Raw genomic sequence first — 24,395 nt, 5'->3', positions numbered from 1 at the left:
TTTCCTGAATGGTGGGAGCCTCTTTTGTTATTCCCGACAAGCCCCCTTGACCTGACCTGAGTTTGCACTAAGGAGGTGACTGCAGGTGGGGCCCCTGGACGGCCTCAGGATGGGGACCTGGGCCTCCGGGGAGGGAGGGGTGGAGGCGGCCCGCGAGCTAATCTGTCCTGCTCCCATAACCGAACTTTGATGCAAACTCGTGAGCAAGAGATTGGAAAAGCTCCGCTCGCCCAGGGTGACCCAGGGTGGCCGCCTGGGGAGGGCGGGAGGCGCAGCGTCCTCTGCCTCCTTCTTGTCCCTGCATCTCCTCTTCTGGCTCTCCTTTATGGTAACACCGTACCCTGAGGTATGATGCACTCCTGAGTTTTGTGATTTGAACCCGAGCCTGATTTTGTTGTCTGCAGGCAGAAGCGGGGGTGGCCTGGGGGCCCGGGACTTGCGACTCACGCCTGAGGTCGCGGGGGCAGCTGGTGGGACTGAGCCCTTCACCCCCTGCTTTGTGCGACCCCGGGAGGTCGCGGAGGACTGTAGTGAATTGTGGGACACCCTAGCCGGTGCCGGAGAGCTGGAGAACTGGTTGGTGTTTGGGAAAAGAGAACACTGGACGTCACGCCCGCTGTCCGCTGTCCGCCATCCGCCAAGGCTACTGGGAAGGCGTGGCCAGCTTCTGGGAGAAGACGCGCACTCCGCTCCTGGTGGGAAGACGCTGCCACAGCATCCCTGGAAGATGGGGTGCACTACAGTCCCTGAACTTGGCCCCTGGCCTGATGGACCACAGACATCCGGCCAGGGGCCACGCCCACCAGCTGGGGGACAAGTGGGTGATTTCCGCTTGGGAAGATGATGAGTCAGGCCAGGATAAATGCTTGCACACGGACCTCCCACTCGAACCAGATTCCACGTGCATGTGAGCACCCCGGCCCTAGGCCCGGCTCTCTGGTGCTCCCTAACCTGGAGTTGACCGAGCCGTCTTGCCATCAGAGGAGTCTAATGAATGCACGCTAAGTACCTAACCCCGGTCTGGCACAGAAGAGCAACTGAGATTGGCAGCTATCGTTGAGAGCCTGGTGCTGGTTTGGGGGCGAGGGGAAGGTGGCTGTCGGACGGTGACTCCCAGGTCCCGCTGTTCGCATTTGGTGCCGGACCAGTCTCTGCGTGAGGGGGTAGTCCTGTGTGTGGCGGGCTGCTGAGCGGCATTCCCGGCCTCTTACCCGCTAGATGCCAACAGTAACCCCCTACCTTGAGCTGCCACGACCAAGAATGGAAGAATGCCTCCAGACTTGGCCAAACGTCCCCTGGGGGCCGTGTCCCCCCCGGGTGAGAACCACTGCCCTAGAGCATCTCCACGTTCCACCGGCCGGACTGGGGTGTTTGTTTGTGGGGTAAATGGCCTGGGTCCTGGCGGAGGGAGCGAATGTAACACACACCACCTGGTGAGGTGCCCCGATGCAGGGGGTGGCCTCGGCCGTGGCCACGGCTGCCCGCCTCCCTTGTAACTCACCACAGCAAATTAGTATACCACAGCGATGGGAGTCTTTTCATTTGACAAAGACCGTCCCACGTCTGATCCGCAGTCAGTCCTGCTCCGCGTCGAGATGTGCAGACTGGCTCAGGGACCGGGCCACCGGCCCAAGGCCACACAGATGGCCAATGCCAGAGTAGCATCTGGAAGCCAGATTCTGCTCGCCCTGGATCTGAAGTGTGGAGCGACCCCTTCCCCCCCGCTGGTGGAAGAAAGTGCTTTCAAGACTGGCCCCGAGCCGAGCCGACCACCTCCCTTGCTCCAGAAGCAAGCTGGGGACAAGCAGACAGAGGCTCTCAGCCACCCCCCAAGCTCCCACCGTAGCCATCGGCGGCGTCCTGGCAGAGGACCCAGCCTGTCGGGGCCCGACCGCAGGAAACCGGGCTGGGCACACCTGGGGAGGGGATGCTGAGGCCCGAGGAAGCCCCCCAGCTAGGCTGAGGAATAGCCCTGAGAGCAGGTGCACGGCGGCCGAGGCAGAGGTGCAGGCAAGCACGTGCCCCCTGGGGCATGGGGAGGGGGCTCCTCCCTCATCCTCAAGGGCAGTCCTGGACAGCAAGGGATGAGGGAAGGGCATTGCTGAGCGCTGCTAGCCCCGTGCAGAAGCGTGAGTCATCTGTTCTAGGTCAGCAAACATCCGCCTACAAAGGCTGCCCCCTTACAGGGTGTGGGGTGCAAACACCCGCCCCGCTGACTTCCTAGAGGGCTGTACTGGCCTGCTGTCGGTGGGGGGTCATGCAGCAGGTTGTCCCCAAGGCCAGCCTATCCAAGGTTCAACCCCCCGCCTTCCTGGGGCCTGTGACCACTGGGGGCCCCTTCAGTGAGAGCAGTCGCCCCCACAGGCTACAGCTAGCTGCCTCTCCTTTTCCCCCAGTGATCGGCCTCCCTCCCTTGCCCTGGATCTTGCCCAGGGCGCCCTGAGTCCGCCCCATGGCACTCCCTGCATCAGCTCTCTGGAAGGAGGGCGGGGCAGCGTGCACCACTGGCCCGAGGCAGCCCTGCGACTCCCTGGGGCTGACAGTCTCGGGACTCGCCCGGGGTGAAGAGCGGCACTGTGTCTGGTGTAAGCAGACCCTTGTTATGAGCTCGTCCGTCTGCAGTCTCCCCTTGGCAGGGACAGACACACAGACACCCGCTTTCTCTCCCTCGTTCCTCATGCCGAAGGCGGCACCGTGTACACGCCGTGGGGCACCTGCGGGGTACAGCTGTGCCCCACGTCCCACACACCTGTGCCTACCCACCTGCACACGGGTCTCCGTGGAACTTTCACTGCTGCGTGGTGCCCCAGGCGCCCTTGTCCCGCCGCTCACTTAGCTGGCCCCTCAGCAGTGACAACCCGATGGCCCAGCCTTTAGCCATGACACCCGGTGCCCCCACGATGAGCCGCTACGCCCCAAGTTCACTCGCGAACAGGCACACCTGTAGCTCGGGGCTCTCGAAGGGGGCAGGCTGGGTCTGAGGGCCAGGAAGGTCCACGGCGAGGACCGGAGGAGCCGCCAGGTTGCCTTCCTGCAGCCCACCGGCAGCCGTGCCTCCCGTTCCCCCTGCCTTGCGATCGGAGGACACCCCTGACTCTTGGGCTCTGATGGACACGAAATGGAATTCTGATACTGCTTCAACGTGCATGCTCTGATTATGCATGTCTTTCTCTGTTTGCCATTTAGGGTTTTTTTATGTGAGTGATCTATGCCTATCCTGCGCTCCTTTTTATTTGTCTTACTTTTATATTCCTAGGAGCCTTTTGTAGATTGGGGAGGTAGACCTTTGCGACGTGGGTTGCAAATATTTTTTCCTAGTATATACTTTGTGTGGTGACTTTGCTTAGAGTGATTTTTGCCTAAAATTTTTTTATGTGTCTGGGTTTTGAATCGGGATTTAAAAACAATTTTCTCTCTTTGAAGTTTTTTTTTTTTTAAGATTTTTATTTATTTATTTGAGAGAGAGAGAATGAGAGACAGAGAACATGAGAAGGAGGAGGGTCAGAGGGAGAAGCAGACCCCCCACCGAGCAGGGAGCCCGATGCGGGACTCGATCCCGAGACTCCAGGATCATGACCTGAGCCGAAGGCAGTCGCCAACCAACTGAGCCACCCAGGCGCCCCCCCTTTGAAGTTTTAAAGGGAGACATTCATGTTCTCCGCAAATATTTTTAATGGCTTTCTAAAATTCATTTTTTTGGGTGCTTGGGTGGCTCAGTTGGTTAAGCGACTGCCTTTGGCTCAGGTCATGATCCTGGAGTCCCAGGATCGAGTCCCGCATCGGGCTCCCTGCTCGGCAGGGAGTCTGCTTCTCTCTCTGAACCTCCCTCCTCTCATGCTCTCTATCTCATTCTCTCTCTCTCAAAAAAAAAAAAAAAATCTTAAAAAAAAAATAAATAAAATTCATTTTTTTATTGCGGTAAGATATACATAACTTAAAATTTGCCATTTTAACCACTTCTAAGCGCTCAGGTGAGTGGCACTCATACACCCCCATGGCTGTGCAAGCATCCACCACCCGTTTCCAGAATGTTCTCTTTGATCCATCTGATGTGTATAGTGCTGATGTGCGGTATGGACAGACTGGACGCAGCTTCACCTTTTGCAAAGGGTCATCACATTGTTTCCACATCACTTATTGACAAGTGCATCTTCGTTCTATTTTTTTGAGCCCATTTTAGAGTTGGGGAACATGAGATCGGGAGCGCGTGCCCTCCCCTGGGTCCCAGCACCAAGCGTCCTGCTCTTCCCACCTTCAGGAGCTGCTCTTAGAAAGTGAACGTTGATATAACAGTCCACAGTCCAGCTGGGGGAAAGAAGACGCTCATGAGAAACCAAATCGTACACAATGTCAGGAGTCCCGCAGACTGGCCATGGAGCGAGCGGTGGTTCCAGCTTTGCCTCCGAGGACAGAGGGTTTGGGGAGGAGAAACGGCTTTCCCATTCCAGGGGAGGTTGATCAAGCCTGGAGAGATGGGTGGGCGTTGCTCTGGCGCTCCTGTTGAGGCCATCAGCCAACACCAAGCACCTGGTTGTCCCCCAAGGCCAAGTGTGCCCAATGAGAACAGGTCGCTCAGAAAGAGGCCCATTTCTCTGGAGCGAGAAGCCATGGGATGCTTCCTGGCACTTTCTCCTGCTTGGTTCCCAGGATGCCCCCCACAAGGCGCCTGAGCCCCATGAGCACCCCTCAGGAGGTGCAGCTGTGCCCATGGGAGGCCTGCTGTCACCCCCAAAGCTCTGGTGCGTTTCCTCCACACTCGGCGTCCCATCCAGGTGCTGGGGACGGGAGTGTGGCTCTGGTGGGCTGGCAAGGCCATGTGACTTGGGATGTGTCAAAAGTTTCCACCTAACAGAAGGAAAACCAAGGAATCACCCAAGTAGGACTTACTGTTGTTTATCGTGCACACACCAAAAAGACACTTGGCAAGCCAGGAGCACTCCAACCAGAACATGGGGCATGGCCTGGGGAGGCCGGGGGCACTCTGACCCGAACGTGGGGTGCGGCTCTGGGGTCATGCGGCGCCTTCCATGGTGAGAGCACAGTGAGTGTTCATTGTTCATGGTGATTGGTTATCATATCAGAAGTTTCCTAAACGACAGAGACCTGGTTAGTGGTTCTCTCCCAACAACCTCGGGAAGCAGTTTAGGTTTTGCTTATGATTTTCAGAGGCACAAGCGGGGGATGACCTGGGTCAACTTAGCCTTGCAAAATAAGCTTAATGAAGCTTTCTGCGACTAAACTGGGACTTTTCAAGGTTGGTCTCCATTTGTTTTGGGTTTTAGCAATTCTCCCCTTTTGGTGGTTGTGTCAGTGGGGTTCCCTTGCCTTCGCAAGTTGAGTCTTCAGGCTGGAAGGTCATGTCATCACCATCTTCATCGTTTCTGTGGTTCTTGTTGACTTCATCCAGGTGTCTAGTCCTCATGAACACCGTTCAGCACATGGGTGGCTGCCCACCAGCCTTTAAGCCCCGGAGAGTGTGCAACATACTGGAGAGGCCGGTATGACGACAGTAAGGAGGACAATAACCAGGATTGAAAAGTTCCCGGGAGCAGAGGTTCCCAGGAGCCAACATGTCACCAATCAAATACATTAAATGGGTTACAATTGTTTGAAGTTATTTACAAAGGCGCGCATGATGCGTTAGCCATCACATAGCCTCACAATTACTTAGGACGTTGTACTTCAGCAGCCAGCCGGCTTCCACCTAAATCAGGTCTCGATACGGTGTGAGCAGTCAGGGAATTTAATGACAGACGCTTCTATGGAAACATAAGAAAAACAAAGGTTAGTACTTCAAGCAAATTATAAATTCTGTTCCTGAGTTTGGAGAGCGGCCAGTTGAGCTCCTAGCTGTTGGGTTGGAGCCTCTTCAGATGGGGTGAGAGCAGGCTGTGGTGATCTGACCCTTTTTCCTGGTTTGCAGCGTGACTGTCCCTGGTGATCTTTCTGAGCAGGCCGCATGATAGCAGGCACGGAGACTGTCCACACGAGCTGTTGTGGGGATTTCTCTGAAGTTGACATCAAGTTGTCAAGCTTTCGCTCGCACAGCTCTGGGAAAAGGACGGTTTTAGTTTCATAGTGACTCCAAGTCAAGAGGGTGGGAGAATTGGAGATGATAGTTTGGAGCATTCTAGCCAAATTTTGGAGGAAACTAGATTTCAGGATCTAGTCCAGTCTACAGGTATAAAACAAATCTTCCAAGACAAGAAACAGCACTAGAATCTGATATCCACAAAGATGATTATTATTGAAACATATTTTTTCTCTCTACATTCATCCCCCATTTCTATCAAAGATAACCATAGTAAGACTAATTAGTTTGCAAATTAAGATTGGTTTCAATACACTCAGTCTGATTATTTATGCAAGTGCACAAGAATAGTGATTGATCATATAGGTGCTTTTAATTCTGCTTTGCTGGAACTTTTCACAAGGAAACTCAGATTGGACTTTCAAGAGCCTCTCCAGGCCAGGAAGCCAAGCCTGTTGTGTCCTGTTATAGGGAGGACAGATTCTTTTTTTTTTTTTTAAAGATTTTATTTATTTTTATTTGAGAGAGAGAGAATGAGAGAGAGAGCGAGCATGAGAGGGGGGAGGGTCAGAAGGAGAAGCAGACTCCCTGCCGAGCAGGGAGCCCGATGCGGGACTCGATCCCGGGACTCCAGGATCATGACCTGAGCCGAAGGCAGTCACTTAACCGACTGAGCCACCCAGGCGCCCGGGAGGACAGATTCTTATCGAACTTATGCCAACATGCATATTGTCATGAAAAATAAGAATATTTCCTAAGAGCTTCCGAATTCTGGAGGGATCACATAGGGGAAAAAAAAGAAACACTTTTCAATCTCTGTTGCAAAGATACACTTTACCAAATTGTTGTACATCATAGATAGCTTAAGACAGGAGAAAAGGGGTCCTTTACACCCAGAAAACAAGACATGAAAGAACCAGCAATGTTGTAATCGAGGTCATCCGAGTTACAGTCATCTCCATCAGGTCGCTCAGTGTTTTCTGATTAATTCTTGCATCACTTCATCTCGGGTTAGTGGCTTTATGAATCAATCAGCTTTCCATTAAAATTTTAGAAATTCTTGCTCAGTTCAGTGCTACGGTCTTGAGGTTATCGGAAGAGCTGCATTCTAGAGTGCTTGTCAGGATCGCTCCTGGGAATGTCTTTGAAAAGGAAGCACTTTTGCAGGAACATTTTTGCAAAAGCATCAGGGTAAAACAATAAGTGACTGTAAATGGCAGAAAGACTTAAAATGGCCATGGTTAAAGATCTGTGAGAGTTCATTATAATGCCATTGACAAGGAAATTTGGTTATATCTATGACATACATTTTAAAACAGTAACTAGAATTATGACTGATAACATTATAGCAGGACATGTCAGGTTTTTAAGAATCTCATAGAATTTCTGGAATGCATGTACTATTAACATATATTTATACAAATTTAAGCTAATGAAAGTTTATCTTCACTTCTTATTTGACAATGCTTCCCATGTAACGCAACATATCAAATAAGCCTAACTAGTTCAGCATTTCTCTATTATAAGGAGAGAGAACAAATCTTTTGAGATAGTCCAGGGACCCTTTTTAAAATCCCAAAGTTAGTTTGAGGTCAAAAAGACATCATTAGAATTTGGTTTTTGACAAGTTTGTCAAAAATAGCCCAAGGTTTAAAACACTTGATCAGATAGGATCACAGTTCACCATGAAAACAGTACATGGTCATCTGTTGGCACCAAAATGACAATTAAAAATTTCAAAGCCAAATACAGAAAGTTACAGAGTTGCGGGGCGCCTGGGTGGCTCAGTTGGTTAAGTGACTGCCTTCGGCTCAGGTCATGATCCTGGAGTCCCTGGATCGAGTCCCGCATCGGGCTCCCTGCTCGGCAGGGAGTCTGCTTCTCCCTCTGACCCTCCCCCCTCTCATGTGCTCTCTCTCATTCTCTCTCTCTCAAATAAATAAATAAATAAAATCTTAAAAAAAAAAAAGAAAGTTACAGAGTTGCAAAAATGACCTTAGTTCTTTCAATAGAGAAGACTCAGTTATTTTAGTAGGTAATCAAAGACTTGGTAAAGACAATGTGAAGCGCAGGAAAATTACATTCCTAAAATACAGAATCTGGGGTGCCTGGCTCAGTCATTAAGCGTCTGCCTTCGGCTCAGGTCATGATCCCAGGATCCTGGGATCGAGCCCTGCGTCTGGCTCCCTGCTCCGCGGGAAGCCTACTTCTCCCTCTCCCACTCCCCCTGCTTGTGTTCCTTCTCTCACTGTCTCTCTCTCTCTGTCAAATGAATAAATAAAATCTTTAAAATAAAATAAAATAAAATAAAATACAGAATCTTTGTTTCGTAGGCAGATTACACCAAAAGTAAAGAAAACATTTGTTTACAATTTCTGATTAGGGGTGGACTGATAATCTAAAAAAAAATTTGTGATTTTAACAGAGCAAAACCTAAATTCTAATTTTGTACCAGTGTACTTTTGATATTAAAAATCTTTTTTTTTTTTTTTTAAATTTTAAGTGGCTCCATGCCCAACATGGGGCTTGAATGCATGACCCCACCCAAGATTAAGAGTCACTCACTCTGCTGACTGAGCCAGCCAGGCACCCCCTAAAATTCTTTTTTTTTTTTTGAAGTTAATCCATTACGACCTTAGTCCGCTTGACCACACATTAAATTGCTTTTTTGAAATCTTTTTCCACAAACATCTTGCAACTTTCTATATCCATTTAGGCTTTTCCTATCTTTTCCCTTTCTTATTCCAGAACAGTCATTTTGCTCTAAGACAAAATTACTTTCTTTTTCCTTTACTAATCCCAACCCCCAAAACCAAACCCAAAACAATAACAACAGAAATCCATGTCTTTTATACCTTTTCCTGTTCAAAAACACATTCAGAGACAATGGAATGTATTCTTTGACTGGTATACCAAAGCTGCAAGACGAAAGGACTCCAAAACACAACTCCAAAAGTGCCCTTACAGGATGCAAAATAGAGAATGTTTCACAAAACCCCTTTGGCCATCTGGGCAGGTATGCACATTAAGTTGGAGAGCTTAGAACACAGAGAGCAGAGCTCAGATCCGAGAGACTCACCCGCAAACTTGAGGGTTGGTGAGAAAGTGCTGAGCACGGTGGGCTCTGTGGGAGGCAGGACCTGCCTGCACAGCAGCCTCAGAGTCATTGTGTGGGGCGGGGGGGTGTCCTTTTTTTTTTTGGATCCCACTTCTGACACCATGAAATGTTAAAAGTTTCCACCTAACAGAAGGAAAACCAAGGAATCACCCAAGTAGGACTTACTATTGTTTATTGTGCACACACCAAAAAGACACTTGGCAAGCCAGGAGCACTCCAACCAGAACATGGGGCATGGCCTGGGGAGGCCGGGGGCACTCTGACCCGAACGTGGGGTGCGGCTCTGGGGTCATGCGGCGCCTTCCATGGTGAGAGCACAGTGAGTGTTCATTGTTCACGGTGATTGGTTATCATATCAGAAGTTTCCTAAACGACAGGGACCTGGTTAGTGGTTCTCTCCCAACAACCTCGGGAAGCAGTTTAGGTTTTGCTTATGATTTTCAGAGGCACAAGCGGGGGATGACCTGGGTCAACTTAGCCTTGCAAAATAAGCTTAATGAAGCTTTCTACGACTAAACTGATTTTTTCTGTTCAGGGACTTTTCAAGGTTGGTCTCTGTTTGTTTTGGATTTTAACAGAGGGGTCCCCTCCCCAGCTTTGTCCTCCACTTGGGAGAGAACCAGGCTGCTCCTTTCTGGAGCGCACTGTTCTGGGCCTGCCTTTGCTACCATGAGCTGGGGCTTTAGCTGGGCACTGTTCCCCAGGCCCCCGGGGGCTTTGGAGCCCTTCACGTTGAGGCCCTGGGCCAAAGATGTTTATCACCATTGCTACAGAAGAGAAATAATTCTCTTTATCCACTTCTTCTTTTTTTTTTTTTTTTTTTTTTTTTAAGATTTCATTTATTTATTTGAGAGAACATGAGCAGAGGGGAGGGGTAGAAGGAGAGGGAGAAGCAGACTCCCCATTGAGGAGGGAGCCTGGCGTGGGGCTCAATCCTAGGACCCTGAGATCATGACCTGAGTGCAAGGCAGATGCTTAACTGACAGAGCCACCCAGGCGCCCCTCTTTACTCACTTCTTGATCAAAAAAGAGAAATCAAAGGACAGCTAGGGATGTCCCTGGCAGGTGCAATACCAGCTGCCCTTTCCCCACTCGTGGGGCCTGCGCCCTGGAACAGGGAGGTGTGCCCCGGAATGTGTCCACCCCTCTCTGGTTAGTGCACTGTCCCCTGGGATGCAAAGTCCAGCTGGACTCCCCTGGCGGAGCCCCCTGCCCCCAAGGCGGGCTCCCGCTGGGACCACCCCTGGGGACAGCGGGGTCTCCCGAGGGCTCAGAAGGGGCTGAGGGGATGCGCAAGAGGCCGGCGGGGAAGTGGGGACTCCAGAGGAGAGCAACGCGGCCAGGGCGCGCTGTTGTGGGAAATGGGTGGGCTCACTCAGCGGGGACGACTGTCATCACGGGGGCGCACGACACCTGCGGGCACAGGTGCAGCCGCCGGCCCAGCACGGGCCGGGCGGCGGGGCGTTGGCTCGCAGGGGGCCCGCGGCTTCGGCGGCCGAGGGGCGGGGCCCAGCGGTGGGCGGGGCCTGGGGCGGGGCGGGGCGGCGGCGGGCAGTGGCGCGCGGTGGGCGGGGCGGCGTGACGCGCGCCGACGCCGATCCCGGAAGCGGTGTCAGATGCTGGGGAGCCGGGCGGGCGGGCTGGCGGCGGGCGGCGGGGGGGAACTTGTTGTCCTTCGCGAAGTAGGAGCCCCAGAGCGCGGCGGAGGCGGCGGCCGAGGGGGAGCGCGAGAGTGAGCGCGAGCGCGAGGAGAGCGCGTGCCCGCGAGGAGCCGCCGCGCGCCCGCGCCCCCCGCGCGACGCCAGGTGAGGAGCGGCCGCGCGGGGCCGGGCCGGGCCGGGTTGGGGCCGGGGGCGGGTCGGGGACGGGTCGGGCCCGCGCGCCGCTGAGTCACGGCCGCCTCGGACCCGCGGCCAAGTTGGGCGGAACCTCGAGACCCCGGCCCGCGCACCTGCCGTCAGGTGCCCTGCCGCGAGCGCGCCGCGCGGGCCGGGGTCTCTTCTTTCTCAGGCCCGGGAGCGCGCCCGCGAGTCCCGGGCCGCCCCGAGCCCCAGCGGGAGGCCGTGGGTTCCCCGGGGGTAAGCGCCGGCGGGCCCGGCGGCCCCTGTCGACCCCCCCCACCTGCTTTGCCTTTAACCCCCGGAGGTCCGCTGCGGGGCGGGAAGGCGGGGGCGAAAATAAACGGCCACGTGCAGGGGAGCGCGTAGTCGCGCAGGGCCGACCCGGCCGGCGCTCCCTTGCCCGGCGGTGGCCTCCCACCCGCGTTCGGGGGGAGGGGGCGGGAGGGCCTGGAGCGGGGGGCTCCTGACCGATGTCACGCTCGGAGCAGCTGACCTGCCAGGGGATTCCCGGAGGGAGGCCTTGGTGTGGAAGCTTTGGGTGGGGAGGGGGACACTTCCCCTAAACCCCACGGCCCGCGGTCTCATCTTTGCCATCTGCGAGCAGGGGGTCTCCGTCTCTTCCAAGTCCAACTGGGATCCTGCTGAGTTGGGGAGACACTGTCGGTCCGCCGGCTCCCGCACGAGTCCCCGGGAGCCTCGGAGGGGCACCGGGCGTGCTCCGCTCCCCACCCAGCTCTAAGGTGCAGCAGATCGCTTTGCCTCCTGTCTCCCACGGCGTTCGGCTCGCCACGTGTTGTGAGAACACAGCCGTGGAGCAGTTGGTGTTCGGGCTTGCTGGAAGTTCCCTGTTCTCTCCTGCTCTTGTTTACCTTTCACACTGCTCTCGTGGGCCGGGCAGAAGTGCTCGCCCTCTGAATAAATTGTCAGTGGGGAAGATCCCCACACTCAGCTACCTTCCTTTGCCAGGCGCCTGGCCGCAGGAAGCTCCCGGGGCTGGTGCACGCTCGCCCCGCACGGCCGATAGAATCGGTGGGTCCTTGAGCCAGTGTGGCTTGGCCGCCCGGCCGCCCTCCCCTTTCCCCGTTGTTGGCATTGGCGCGGTTTTGCTGTTCCAGCCCTCACGGCACAGGTATCTTGACCGCGTGCCTCTGTGTGCTAGGCGAGCTGGGCCATCTCCAAGCACCCTGCCTTCTGGGGTGGGGCTTTGCAGCGAGTGTCGGTCTGAGCCCGTGGGAGGGGTCTGAGAGGTTGAAGGTGGGCTGTGCAGGCGGGTGAGGAGCGCCTGCAGCCGCCGTTGTCTTGTGGGTAGCTGACAGCTTTTGGAGAGCTTCCCTCCCTGGGCGGCCCAGCAGGCATGTTTGAGTTGAGCTCCTTCAAGGGGGTCTGCTTTTAGAACTTAACAGTGGTCCTCTCCTGATTCCAAAATAGTTTCCAAACTCAAAAACACAAAGCAAGGCTTCTCTCTGGAGCACATTTGCCTTCTGTGCTTGAACGTAGCTGGACTTTGAGGGATGCGTTCCAAGTTCAGCCCCACTCACTCAAGGTGGTTGCTAAAAATGGGAGTTGAATCGGGGCTACTTGGGGAAATCGTTTCTGGGGCTTGCTGCGTTCCAGCCCTGTCTCCAGGGCCCAGCTGCCGCCGAGTGAGGTCGCTTTCCCGACCCAGACCCACCGTTCTCTGTCCGTGTGTCCGCAGCCCCACACGCTTTCACTCTTGGGGCTTCGGTAGCTGGAGAGTCTGTTTACCGTCTCAGGCAGCGGAGAAGAAATCCTGCCTGTGTCCTGGCTCTTCCTGAGTCTAAAGGTTTCTGGAGTGGACTTTCTGGCTTTAGGGTGCAGTCCACACGGGAAATGGAACCCGGGCAGCTGTGAGCGTTCTCTGTGTGGCTACTCCTCAGAGCAGTAAACAGTGACTCACCCTCCCCTCTGCTCCCCGCCTCCCTGCTCCCTGCCGATGGAAGATGCACTGCTCCCGTGTTTACTTTTGCTTTTTGTAAGTCACAGACTGGTCATGTTTCCTCTTTCTTACAGTTTCAGGAAATTGAAAGTGTTCTCTTAAAATCATAGAACTTTAGAACAGGTAGAAATAAATGTAGGGATTATGCAGTACACATACACCCCCCGCGCGCCCCCCCCCCCCACTTTACATGAGGACACCAAGCCCAATACCCCTTACCTGGCCTGTGGCGTCAGAGTCCGATATCCGGGGTGTGGGGGACACCCTGCCTGCTTTTCTGTGTTGCACGTGGGCTGCACGGGACGGGGAGGGCCAGACAGGTCCCGAGCTGAGGCGCCCCCGACCCCCTCCCTTCAGGGCAGTGCTGACATGTGCGCTTAGGTGGCTTGCCTCTCACTTGCTGGGAGTTGAGGGGAGCAGGTGTGGTTAAGAACGTCCCCGCCCTCCAGCAAGGGAAGCAAACCTCAGACAGAAAGACCAGGACCAAGTCTTGGGCTCAGCCCTTGATGTGTACTTGTGAGGGGGTGCCCGCCCACCCCAGGGAAGGCAGGAGGCGGCTTTCTGGTGAAGCAAGGGTTGGGGGGAGAGGGTGGGAGTCCAGCACTGATTGCGGAGGCTCTAGAAGCCAGAGGTGAAGGCCTGGATGCGACAGGTGGCCAGGGGCGTGAGGGGCTCAGGAGGGCCTTCAGGCAGGGGGTTCTTCTACCCACCTTGGGGCCTACATTTGAGGGGCCAAGGCCCAGACAAAAGCAGCCCAGGGTTGAGCCAGGTAGTGCTGGAGGGCTGGAGCATCAGCAGAGAGACGGGCTGAGGCTGACAGGCCAGGCTCAGCAGGTGGACGTGGAAGGAGAGGTGAGGTGTTGGGGGTGATTTCCGCATGAATGGCATGATGGGTCATCACCTGAGCTGGAGACGCAGCAGGAGGGCAGGTGTGGGGACAGGGCACATCTCTGGGGCCTGTCAGACACGCGGGCTGTGTAACCTCAGTGGGATGTGGGGCTTGGGGCTGGTCGAACCCCTGGGCAGCTGTGGCACGAACAGAGCCCCAGAGGGGAGCCTGGAGACAGGAGGACCACCCAGAGGGGTACCGGGGGAGTGAGGGGCCAGGGCGTGGCCAGGGAGGTGAGGCGTTCAGCCTGCTGTCAGCCTAGCAGCCGCCTGAGTCACCTCTGGACAGAGCCAGGATGACACAGCTTCCTCGGACTGCAAACGCAAGGTGACCAGACGTCCTCCAAGCCAGGCAGACAGTCATGTCTTGCCGGAGGGCGGCCAGCCAGGGCCAGCCTGCAGGCTGGGTGTGGGCTAGGCTGATGGGGTGCACCCGCACGTGGAGGGGAGTTGGGCGGGAGGTACGAGCCCTCCCGGTGCCAGGCCTGTCTTCAGTTGGGTGAGGCGTCAGCTTGGGGGGCAAGCTGGCCATGTCACCCTGTGCTCATGGGACAGTTGCCTTCTGTGTCGGCCCCACTGTGCTGCCAGCTGGGAGGGGCGCTCAGCTTTGGGTCCTCTGTGAGAAGGCCCCCAGCCCCCCAGGACAGAGGCTTCTGGCTTTGGGGTTTGCACCCATCAGGGTGAGTCAGATGCTGTTCTGCTGTGTGAAGTGGAGATCTGCTTCAGGACAGAACCCTTTTCCTCCCTTCCTGTTTTCCTCCTGCCCTCTTCCCTCTCCCTGGATCTGACCCCCTCGGAGACCTGGGAGGGCTGAAGGGGGCAGGCACGGGGAGTGGCAGCCGCCATCACTCCACACTGAACAGGAACAAGAGTTTTTTTGAGCGTCTACCCTGCTGGGCACCAGATTCGGCTTCCTGTGCACGGGAAGCTCATGGTGTAGGCTAGTCTAACTGAGGTAAGGGTTAGAGCCCCGTCAGACTCCAAAAACCCCTTTTCTGACATCATCTAGACCTAGGGCTGTTTGAGTTGGGGCCATTGCGCCCATCAGCCACCTGGCTTTACTGGTGGAACAAATGTTCCCCCCACCCCCCAAGGCCCTGAACCTGAGTCTAGCCCAGTGAGGGCCTGAGCGCACTCGGGATGGCCTGGGTCGTGAGTTGCCCCAGATGAGCCGAGTCAGAGGGTGGGCAAGCAGCAGGTGTTTGCTGGGGGATGGAGGGGCTGAGACCCTGGCCTCCAGCTCACCTGCCCCTGGAAGGGCTGTCCTGCATTGTTGAACCTGGACGACTTGCCTGTTCTTTGTGGGTCCCGGAAGGGAGGGCCACCCCCGGCTCCTTTACTTGTTCCCAACTATGCCATCCCCAGAGGTGACTCCCATCTAGGCTGCTGGTCCATTGTTTTTCTTTTAGGGCAGTCTTTCCCTTGACTTTGTTCAGATGCACACCAGGATGAAGTTTCTGGCTTTGGGTTGAAAACCACCCTCTTCAGGTAGGAAAGCAGTCACCTGAAAGGTGTTCCAAGGTCTAAGTGCTGACCGAGCAGCCTTTCTTGACCAGCAGCGTCTTGAGGGCTGCGTGAGCTGAGCGTCTGGCTCTTGTTCACTCGGTGGGTGGGCATGTGCGCCTCGGAGGTTCACACCCGCCTTCGGGGGTCCCCGCCTGGCTCTGGCTGCCAATTTACTGGAATTCCAAACAGCCCATGCAGAAAGCGTGCACGTGTGGCTGAGGTTCTGTTAGTTGGTGGTGAGGGGACTCGATGCCCCGAGCGTCCTCCTGTGCAGCTGCTGGAGAGCCGTGTGCGGGTGCTGAGCGGGGGCCAGTGTGGTGGAAGGCGAGGCCGCCTCGCCGCTCCTGCCCGGCCTGTCGGGGCCTCGGTCTCTAACCCTGGCTGCGGTCCGGCCCGGGACCAGAAAGCAGTTCCTCCTGCGTGCGCTCTGGTGGCCGTGAGGTTGCCTGAGGTTCAGGGCTTTATAAATACACGTTTTAGGGCAGTTGTTTTAAACTCAGTTGTCCAAACTCGCACAGGTACGAAACTTTTCTCTGAACCTGTTTTCCAAAAGCGAACTGTCGGGTTTTTTGCCCGTCATGTTTGAAGTGATCTTAGGTCACTGCTGCATGTATTTTGCGTAGCTTGGCATAGGGGAGTAATGGTGCCGTTTCTGTCCATAAACTGAGTTCAGGAAAGACGGGCAGTGCCCAGCCATTGCCGTGCTCCTGGAGCTGGCTCCCTGGACCAGCGGCTGAGTCTGCGTATGTAGTGCCCCCCGGGGCAGCCCGCTCTCCAGCAGCTGGTGGAGACTTCCAGGGGTGCCTCGGCGGCGGGGGGTGGGGGAGGCAGGAGCTGAAACCTGGTCCGCCCGAGGCAGTGGGGGTTGTGTCTGTGAGCAGGGGTCCATGGGACGGTGTCTGCCCTTGCCTGGGACTTGCCCACCCATGTCTGGGTCTCTGGTTTCTCAGGGGGGCCCTGGTGCGGGTCCCAGCCCTCTGGGGGTTGAGTGGAGCCCCCAGTCAGGGTCTCTCCTGGCTCAGCCCAACCGAGGCTTTTGCGAGCTGGACAGAACTCTGGGACCCCTGGTTCCGATCCCCTCATTTTCAGAGGAGGAGAGTAAGACCCACAGAAGTGCTTTACTGGCTCGTTCCCCAACTTTGTCTCAAGGCGATGATCACCTCCACATGTACTCCTGTTCGCTCTTAGGCCTCACGTCGCTCTTGTTGAACGGGAGGTCCGAGAAGGGCAGGGAGTCCCCAGAGGTCAGACCCCAGCGTGGAACCCTCCCACAAAGAGAGACGTCCCTCCTCTCTTGGACCCCAGGTGGGCCCCAGGGCCGCTCTTCTCCCATCCCTGCCGAGGCTCTCATCTGTGTCCTGTGCCCAGAAGGCAGATGGGGTGCAGAGCTGGTGGATATGGGGCTTTGCCCAGGTGACCTTGACCTTTCAGATGCAGCCAACGGACCCTCATGGGGCCTGTCTGGAGGGGAGGGGGCCGAGCCCTTGCAGTGCTGTGGCCCAGTCCTGTGCCCATCCTGGTTACCTGGACATCCCACCACTAACTGTCACGGAGGGCCGGTCCCCAGGGGAAGTGTACCTGCCTGCCCTGAGCGCAGCCCTGTGGCCCTGGGTGCTGGCTGAGCTGGCCCGCCACCGTGGGGGAGGCACAGAAAGCCCTGCTGGTCGGGGTCTGAGCGGAGCTCCCTCCTTTGCTGGGGCCTCCCTTTTCTCATCAGGCGGGCTGGGCGGTCCGTGCAGGGTGGGAGGGCCTTAGGTCTGTGGGAATGTGAGCTCCTTGCTCTGTAAACAGCTGTGACTCACCGCACAACTATGCCCTGGCGTCTCCAGGCCCTTGTGCGCTGACGTGTGCTGGAATGACACCCGGTGGTGGAAAAGTTTCTCAGGGCTCTCCCAGCTGCCTGGCTCCTGCTGGCCCTCCAGGTGCTTTCTCTAGCACGGTGTGACCCCCGCACCCGGAGGGAGGGGCGCTAATTGTGCGCCCCCTGCCCCCCACAGATGCCGGGGGTCGGCCTGCTGTCAGGAAGCGGCTCCTGCTCCCTGCCGTGACCACCCCATGCTGCTGCGTCGTCTGCGTGTCTGTCTCGGGCACACGCGTGGGGGTGTGGAGGAGCCCGGAGCCCCCCGGGGGTGTGCCCGGCCCCGGCCCTGCTGCTGTCCTGCTCGCCGTCATCCAGCATCGGCGCCCGGGAGTGTTGCCAGGGGCAACTGGGGGTCCAGCGACCTGGGTGCTGAGACCCTCTGGTGGCGGAAGGCAGGCGAGCCGTGGGGACGGGTTAGGGTCCCGGGGCTGTGGGCGAAGGAAGGCAGGGTGGAGACACCCACCCGAGTCCCGCTCACCCTCGAGATGGAGGCTCGGCTGAGGCTCCCTCTCTGGGGCCCGCATCCCCCCGTCGTGCATTTCTCTGGTGTTCTCTCTGCTCAGTTCACCGTGCCTGGCGTTTGGAACGTAGACCCGGGTCCCTAACCCAGTGACAGAGCGTGGGGGCAAGTCTAGAGCCGCGGGGTCACACGGGTTTGTTTACTGTCCCGCAGCCTGTGTGTGTGCACCAGCCGCCCGAAGCCATTGTTGCTGTGGGCTTCTCTGTTGCCATGGCGACCACCAGGGGCTGGCTACTTCCCAAGGTCGCCATGGCAACTATCAGAGGGGAATCATGCTTGGGATGCTTTGGCTGGCTTTTTCATGAATGATTAGAATGTGTGACACAATGCAGACGCGAAAACTCGAAGGGCGGGCAGCGGCGGGGCTGGCGGGCGCCGGGGACAACTCCCGCCAGACAGCCGCCCCATGAGCTCGTGCAGCCGCGGCTCCCCACCTCCCAGATCCTGCCCTGGCCGCGCAGGGAGACCCCGCCCACCCCGAGGGCCTCAGGTCATGGCTCTGGGGCAGCCCAGGTGGGGGTGGTGATGTCACAGCCGCAGTGCCCTTTGCAGAGGTAGGTCTGCTAGGGAGGGCGGGGCTGGGCCAGGGCGGGTGCGGGCTCCACCCGGGGGGCGTGCTCCCCCGGGGCCCTTCCTCTCTGGAGCCAGGCTAGGTCAGGGGTACCAGGGGCTCTTGCCCGGGCAGGGTGCCGTCCTGGGGGCCAGCGGTGCCCTTCAGGTGCTGGGTGCGGCTGATCTCGGGAGGGGGCTTTGCTGCTGCGTGCTTTGGCCCCTGAACGGGGCAGCCTGGGCCTCGCGGGTGCAAGCTGCTCAGCTCGGAGGGAGAGTGAGAACAGGAAGCAACAGCTGCTCATGCCTGGGGGGCCCAGGCGCTGGAGGCACAGGCCTGGCCGGTGGGGCGGCATGGGACCGCTGTGTGGCTGCCAGGCCCTGGGCCAAGGTGGGTCCGGGTTGCTCTGTGGCCTGATGCTGGAGTGGGGGGTGTGGCCAGCATGCCCACCCTGCAGGGAGCCCCTCAGGGCTGGCTGGCTCCCATCTTGCTTTTGGGGTGACAGGGAGCAAGGAGCTGAACCTCGTTGGAGCCTCTCTGCAGTGGGCATGTCCCCACTTTAGGTCACTTGTGACGGCAGCAGGCCCCGTCCCCAGCCTGGCCAGAACCTAACCTCGCTCATTTCTGTGTTCTTGTGTGATTTTCTAGTTGCAGTTTCCAAGCCCTTCTGTTCGGGTGACTGTGTCCAGGTTATGACGACTAATCCCAAACCAAACAAGGCGTTAAAGGTAAGCGGGGTTGGGGGTGAGCAGATCCTGTTTCTGTCCCGGGCTCAGGCCTGGGAAAGGTCCCTTCCGGCCCCAGCAGCGCCTCTTTCCCAGGGTTGCCCTGAGTGTGAGGAAGGAAACCCTGTCCTCTGGAAGAGAGCAGGGGGGCTGTTGGCTAGAGGACGTGTCACAGAGAGGTGGTGACAGAATTGGGGGTCGTGGCCTTGGGAGACACCAGCTCTGACATCTGGGGGGATCCCTTCTTGGGAGGGAGTGATAGGGGTGGATCCCCGTCGGCTAGGATGTGCTCATGACCCTCACTCCCAGGGGTGAGCAGTGTATCCTCCATCCCGTGGAACCTGGCTCCCAGGGCCTGGCCGTGAGCAGCGTGTGCTTGGGTTGGCTGTGTCATCTTGGGAGCGGAGCTGGGTGTGCAGGAGAGGGCACTGTCCATGCATTTCTGGGCCGAGCACGCCCAAGCCGCATCTGAGGTCCCACTGGGTCCGAGGCATGCAGAAGGATGGGCTGCCGTGCCGTCCCGTCCCTCCCCTGCCTGTGTCCGTCCTGCCCCGGGCCCTGGAGAGGCACAGAGGGTAGCAACACGTGGGCCCTGGCCTTGCAGAGTGTGGGCGGCCAGTGGGATCCAGGTGATGGCCGGGTGTAGCCAGCAGCCCCCATCCGAGAACCGCCTGCATGATGCTGTGTGCGTGGCGTGCAGACCTGCACCCCGCAAGGACCGTCCCCGTTCCGTGATGGAGGAGCGAAGGCCCGCTTGCGCAGTGGAGGGGGGTGCTGTCCGGAACAGCTTGAGCCGTCCTCTGGGGTCCCTCCGTGGCCAGTCCTTCCCGCCGCGCCCCGCGTCTCCGTGCTGACCGCTGTGCCGTGGCCCCCGCAGGTCAAGAAGGAGGCGGGCGAGAACGCCCCGGTGCTCAGCGATGACGAGCTGGTGTCCATGTCGGTGCGGGAGCTGAACCAGCACCTGCGGGGCCTCACCAAGGAGGAGGTGGTGCGCCTGAAGCAGCGGCGGCGCACGCTCAAGAACCGCGGCTACGCGGCCAGCTGCCGCATCAAGCGGGTGACGCAGAAGGAGGAGCTGGAGCGGCAGCGCGTGGAGCTGCAGCAGGAGGTGGAGAAGCTCGCCTCCGAGAACGCGAGCATGAGGCTGGAGCTCGACGCGCTGCGCTCCAAGTACGAGGCCCTGCAGACCTTCGCCCGCACCGTGGCCCGCGGGCCCGTCACCCCCACCAAGGTGGCCACCACCAGCGTCATCACCATCGTCAAGTCCGCCGACATCTCCTCCACCTCTGTGCCCTTTTCGGCCGCGTCCTAGTGCCCGCCCAGGGTGGGGCCTGGGGGGCTGCGGCCGGGCAGGTGGTGGGCTCCTCCCTTGTGCCCATCAGACGAGCCTACGGGGAGCAGACCCCTCATCACCTGAGTCAAGCACAGACTCGCGGCGGGGACGGGGCTGCCGGCCGAAGATGGGGTCTCGTGAGACTGTGTGCTGCACGCCTTCCCACACGCACGCACACGCAAACACGCACACGTATGCACCTGGCCTTCCTCTGGGCCCCACCGGCTCTCTCCGGACCGTCCTTTTCTAGGGGTGTGGGTCTCGCGCCGGGGGCGGGCGTCGGGATGTACGGAGGGAAGGTCCTTGGGAGGTTCCTGGCCCTGTGGCCCAGACGGCGGGGGCTCTGTCTTCCACCCATCCCGAGAGTGGCCCGCTGTGGTCCACCAGCCGGTGCGGGGACCCCCTCGCTGCCCTGAGCTCTGGTGCCGCAGGACGAACCATGTGCTCCTGGTGACGAAAAGCACCATGACCCTGCTTTTAGCCTTACGGGAGACCTGCACCCTGCGAGGCGGAGGGAGGGCCGCCCGAGGGGCTGTGTGCGCGTGCACGCGTGCCCCACGATGTGCCAGCCATCGCACCAGCGTACCGGCAGCAGCGGGGCCTCGGGGGAGAGGCTCGGAATGGCCGGTCACTGGGGGGCCTCCGGGGTCCATGCGGCAGACGGTTGCATGGGGGTTGGGAGCTTTGCCTCCGTCGGACCTGCAGAGGAGTGGTAGCTGCTGGGTGGGGAGGGGGGCAGCCAGCCGGGGAAGGTGGAGCCCTGCGCAGGGAGGGTGGCGGGGCCTGGGGGTGGGCGCGTGGAGGTTCTGTGCAGAATGGGGGTGAGGTTGGCAGGGGCCTCGGGAGTGGGCTCTGGTTCTGCTGGAGGGGACGGATGGGGTCTGAGGGTGAGGAGGGCGTGGTGACAAGGGAGGTGACATGGCAGGGGCCCAGGACCCCCCTCCTGGGGGCACTTGGGCGGTCTCTTGGTGCAGACGACAAGGGGACGCAGCTACCTTGGTGCTTAATCCTCGCCTGGAACCTTTACTAGCTCTTTCTGGCACCTGGAGCCCCTGATGACCTTGGTGACTCTTGCCGGGGCTTCCCTCCCGTGAGCCTCGATCGATCGGGGCTCCCAGCTCCCGTGTGCCGAGCTTGGACTGCCCCTTCCTGGCCCTGCTGGAGAGAGGCTGGGGCTGCAGGGTCTGGGAGTGGGCGTTGAGCTCAAGCTCCCGGCCTCCTCTTGGCCCTGCCACCCACCACCGAGGGAGACCCCCACCCCCAGCAAGCCATGGGCCACCCGCACAGGAAGAGGAGGATTGGGCAGGGCAGATGGCCCCAAGGGCTGCATCCTCCTCCTGCGTCTGCTGTCAGGAGCGGCTGGGAAAGGTCTGGGGCCCCCGCAGCACTGCTGTGTGGCCTTCGCCTTGGCCTTGTCCTGGGGGAAGGTGAAAGGTCAGGGGTGTGCTGGATCCTTACGGAGAAGAAGGCCCAGTGTGTTTAAAAAAAAAAAAAAAAAGAGTTGATACCATAGCCATGGTAGGTAATCCACATTGGATATCAATAAGGACCATGGGGAAATATTTAAAAGAAAGAAAGTATATATATATATAAAATTATATACACATTTTATCGTACAGATTTTTCGTAACTTTTCCTGTTTTTACTGTAAATCCCTAATAGAGCAGAGCTGCAGTTGGAGTAGAGTGGGGGTGGGAGCTGGTCGCCCCCGCCCCCAGCTCTGGGGAGGGAGGCCCGGGCTGCCCGCCCGACGCTTCCCTCTGCGTTCCCACCAGCCCTCGGGAGCGCCGAGGCCCCACCTGGGGGGACCCGGGGCCAGGGAAGGAAGACCAGAGCCTTTCCCGAGTGCTTTTCCTTTCAGCTCACCGAGATTCCATTGTCACAGGTTTAATATATGGATTTTTTTTATTTAAGAGAAAAGGCAAGGACTTGTGTCCCTGGAGTTTGCTCCCCCTGCCTCCGGGGCTTCAGACGCGGGTCCTTCCTGGGGACGGGGCCTCCCGCTTCCTCGCCTCCGTCGCTCGGCTGCTCCATTTCCATATTTATTTTTGTGCTGCTTTTATCATGGTATAAATTATTGAGAAGAGATCCCACGTCATGGTCCTCGTGCGTAGGACTCGTGCCCCGCGCCCGCCCTGTCCCCTCACGGCCACCACCTAATTTATTGCTGTACATCTCTGCTGTGATGCTTTTGTACCTTTGCAATAAAGAGTTTTCTGGTTTCAGACCCGCCTGGTTTTGTGACTGGGGCTGGGGGTCAAGTCCCCAAGTGCAGGGCACCATTGGTCGGCCGCCGCCCCCACGTCCCAGCCCCCCAACGCGGTTGTCCTCGCCTGCAGTGGGTCTCCTAGGCTGGGAGGTCCGTCGGGACAGCCACGGGCTGGGGAGGGGGTCGGGCGGGTGGAGGCGGCCGGGTTGGCTTTCTGAGTGTGGGCCCAATTCCCCAGTGTCCCATCCGCCCTGACCGGGAGCCCCCAACCTTCAGACACAGCCTCTTCCTCTCCAGCTCGGACGGCTCCCCCCTACCCCCTGGGTGGTGTGTGCCCCGGTCTCAGGCCAGGTCCTGCAGCAGGTGAGAGGGACGCTCGGCCTGGGGTGGAGAGCAAGGTGCCTAAAGGAAGCGGGCTCTCCCAGAAGCCAGGGCCAAGGGCCTGTGTGCTCCTCACGGGCCTTCCCCACCCCAGTCCCTCCCAGGGACAGACGTGTCAGCACTCGGCCTCAGCCTCTGAAGGAGGTCCAGCTTGCAGGTGAGGTCTCGGGGTTTCCAAGATGTGCCAGCCTTCCTGCCTCACCTCCGCCTGAGCTGACGGGACGGCTCCTGCCCTCGCTGTCACTGAGGGGGGGCGTCACCACCAGCCACTCGGGGTTCGCCTCTGGGGGGCCTGTTCCCTCCCCTTCCAATCCACCAGCTCCCTTCTGTGAAATTGGCGGGGAGCAGAGTGTGCCAGCACCGTGGGGTCACCGTGGCCCCCGGCTAAGCCAGACCTCCCCAAAGCCAGGCCCGCTCCCCCCGTGGGTGTGAGCTGGGAAGTCATTGAGGGTTACCCCTGTGCCCCCGCTGGGCCCTCCAGCTCTCTCGGCGCTGCCTGGTTTGGATTGCTGGGGCCATTTCCCAGATGAGAGCGCCAAGGCCGGGACAGCTTCGAGAAGCTGGCCACTCCTGGCCCCGTGCGGTGGGGCCCGGAATTGGGAGCCCACAGTGTCATCACAGATGGCAAGATGTGCCTCCCTCTCCCCACCTCGAGAGCACCCACGCTCCCCCCAGGAGGGCGAGGCCGGCAAGGCGGGCGGCAGCTGTGACCTCCCTGCGGGCGGCGGGGGTGTGGTGTCAGAAGGAGAAGCTGGGCCTTGTCCACGGCAGAGATGTCTGTGGGGGCTGGACGAGTGCGAGAGTTGGCTTTTGTGGGCCGGCCCACCTCTTGCTGGCTCTGTGACCTCAGGCAAGTGGCTCACCCTCTCTGGGCCTTGGGCCCCTTTCCCGGGGCTGCCGTGAGGATTCAGTGTGCACCAGGGTCCTGGCCCCGGCCTCACACACGCTGGACACAGCACACCGGCTGACAAGGCCCTCCCCGGGCAGGGGCCTGCAGGCTAGCACCGCCCTGCTGCTCACAGTGGGGCTGGCACCGGGCCCTCCTGCATCCTCCAGACAACTTCCCACCGTGGTCGCTCCCAAACCTGCTGACTGAGAGCTGCGGGGCCAGGGCCGGACCCACCGTGGTCCGCCGGCTGCGGAGGACGTGATAAGGCGGGCGGGGGACTCTCCAGCTGGGCCGCAGGGAGGCGGCATGCCTTATCTCACTGGGCAGCCGGCCGGCCCTCCAAGAAGCTGCGGCCTTGAGTCCTGGGTCTCCAGGCCTAGGGAGCAAGGAGGCCACGGGGTGACCCCGCTCTGGCCAGGACACTGCTGGTCGGCTCCTGCCCTGCCTAGTCTCTCCGGACCCTCGGCAGAGGGGCGTGAGTGGCCAGGAGGGAGGGAGGCCATCACTGGGTGGTGCCCACCAGGCTTTCCTGCCCGCTGCTCTGGCCTGGCCAGCCAGCCCTGGCTCCCCACACCCTCGGGCTCTC

General features: G+C 58.8%; 1 protein-coding gene across 3 annotated transcripts; it reads left to right on the top strand.

Annotated features, from left to right (window-relative positions):
* The first annotated feature begins 10,762 nt into the window (after positions 1–10,762).
* Positions 10,763–22,555, top strand: MAFK (MAF bZIP transcription factor K). Of its 3 annotated transcripts, none has more exons than XM_064593430.1 (3): positions 10,763–10,954; positions 18,921–19,000; positions 19,875–22,555. In XM_064593430.1, the coding sequence occupies exons 2-3, from the start codon at positions 18,965–18,967 to the stop codon at positions 20,307–20,309; spliced, it is 471 nt and encodes a 156-aa protein (XP_064449500.1). In that variant the 5' UTR covers positions 10,763–10,954; positions 18,921–18,964; the 3' UTR covers positions 20,310–22,555. The 3 variants fall into 3 exon arrangements, with proteins under 3 accessions (XP_064449500.1, XP_064449501.1, XP_064449499.1); XM_064593431.1 differs by lacking the exon at positions 10,763–10,954 and adding an exon at positions 13,551–18,276; XM_064593429.1 differs by lacking the exon at positions 10,763–10,954 and adding an exon at positions 18,356–18,662.
* The last annotated feature ends 1,840 nt before the right edge of the window (positions 22,556–24,395 follow it).

This window comes from Mirounga angustirostris, unplaced genomic scaffold (genome assembly GCF_029215605.1).
Source record: "Mirounga angustirostris isolate CCGP_5_RB_7025 unplaced genomic scaffold, mMirAng1.0.hap1 SCAF_5, whole genome shotgun sequence".
Taxonomy (NCBI): Eukaryota; Metazoa; Chordata; class Mammalia; order Carnivora; family Phocidae; genus Mirounga; species Mirounga angustirostris.
This window is presented reverse-complemented; position numbering and strand designations above follow the sequence as displayed.

Excerpts from the sequence above, each read along its gene's own strand:
- MAFK (XM_064593429.1), top strand. The coding sequence starts at position 18,575 with ATGCCTGGGGGGCCCAGGCGCTGGAGGCACAGGCCTGGCCGGTGGGGC. Across the intron at positions 18,663-18,920 it reads CTGCCAGGCCCTGGGCCAAG|TTGCAGTTTCCAAGCCCTTC; the intron begins GTGGGTCCGGGT and ends GTGATTTTCTAG. Across the intron at positions 19,001-19,874 it reads AACCAAACAAGGCGTTAAAG|GTCAAGAAGGAGGCGGGCGA; the intron begins GTAAGCGGGGTT and ends TGGCCCCCGCAG.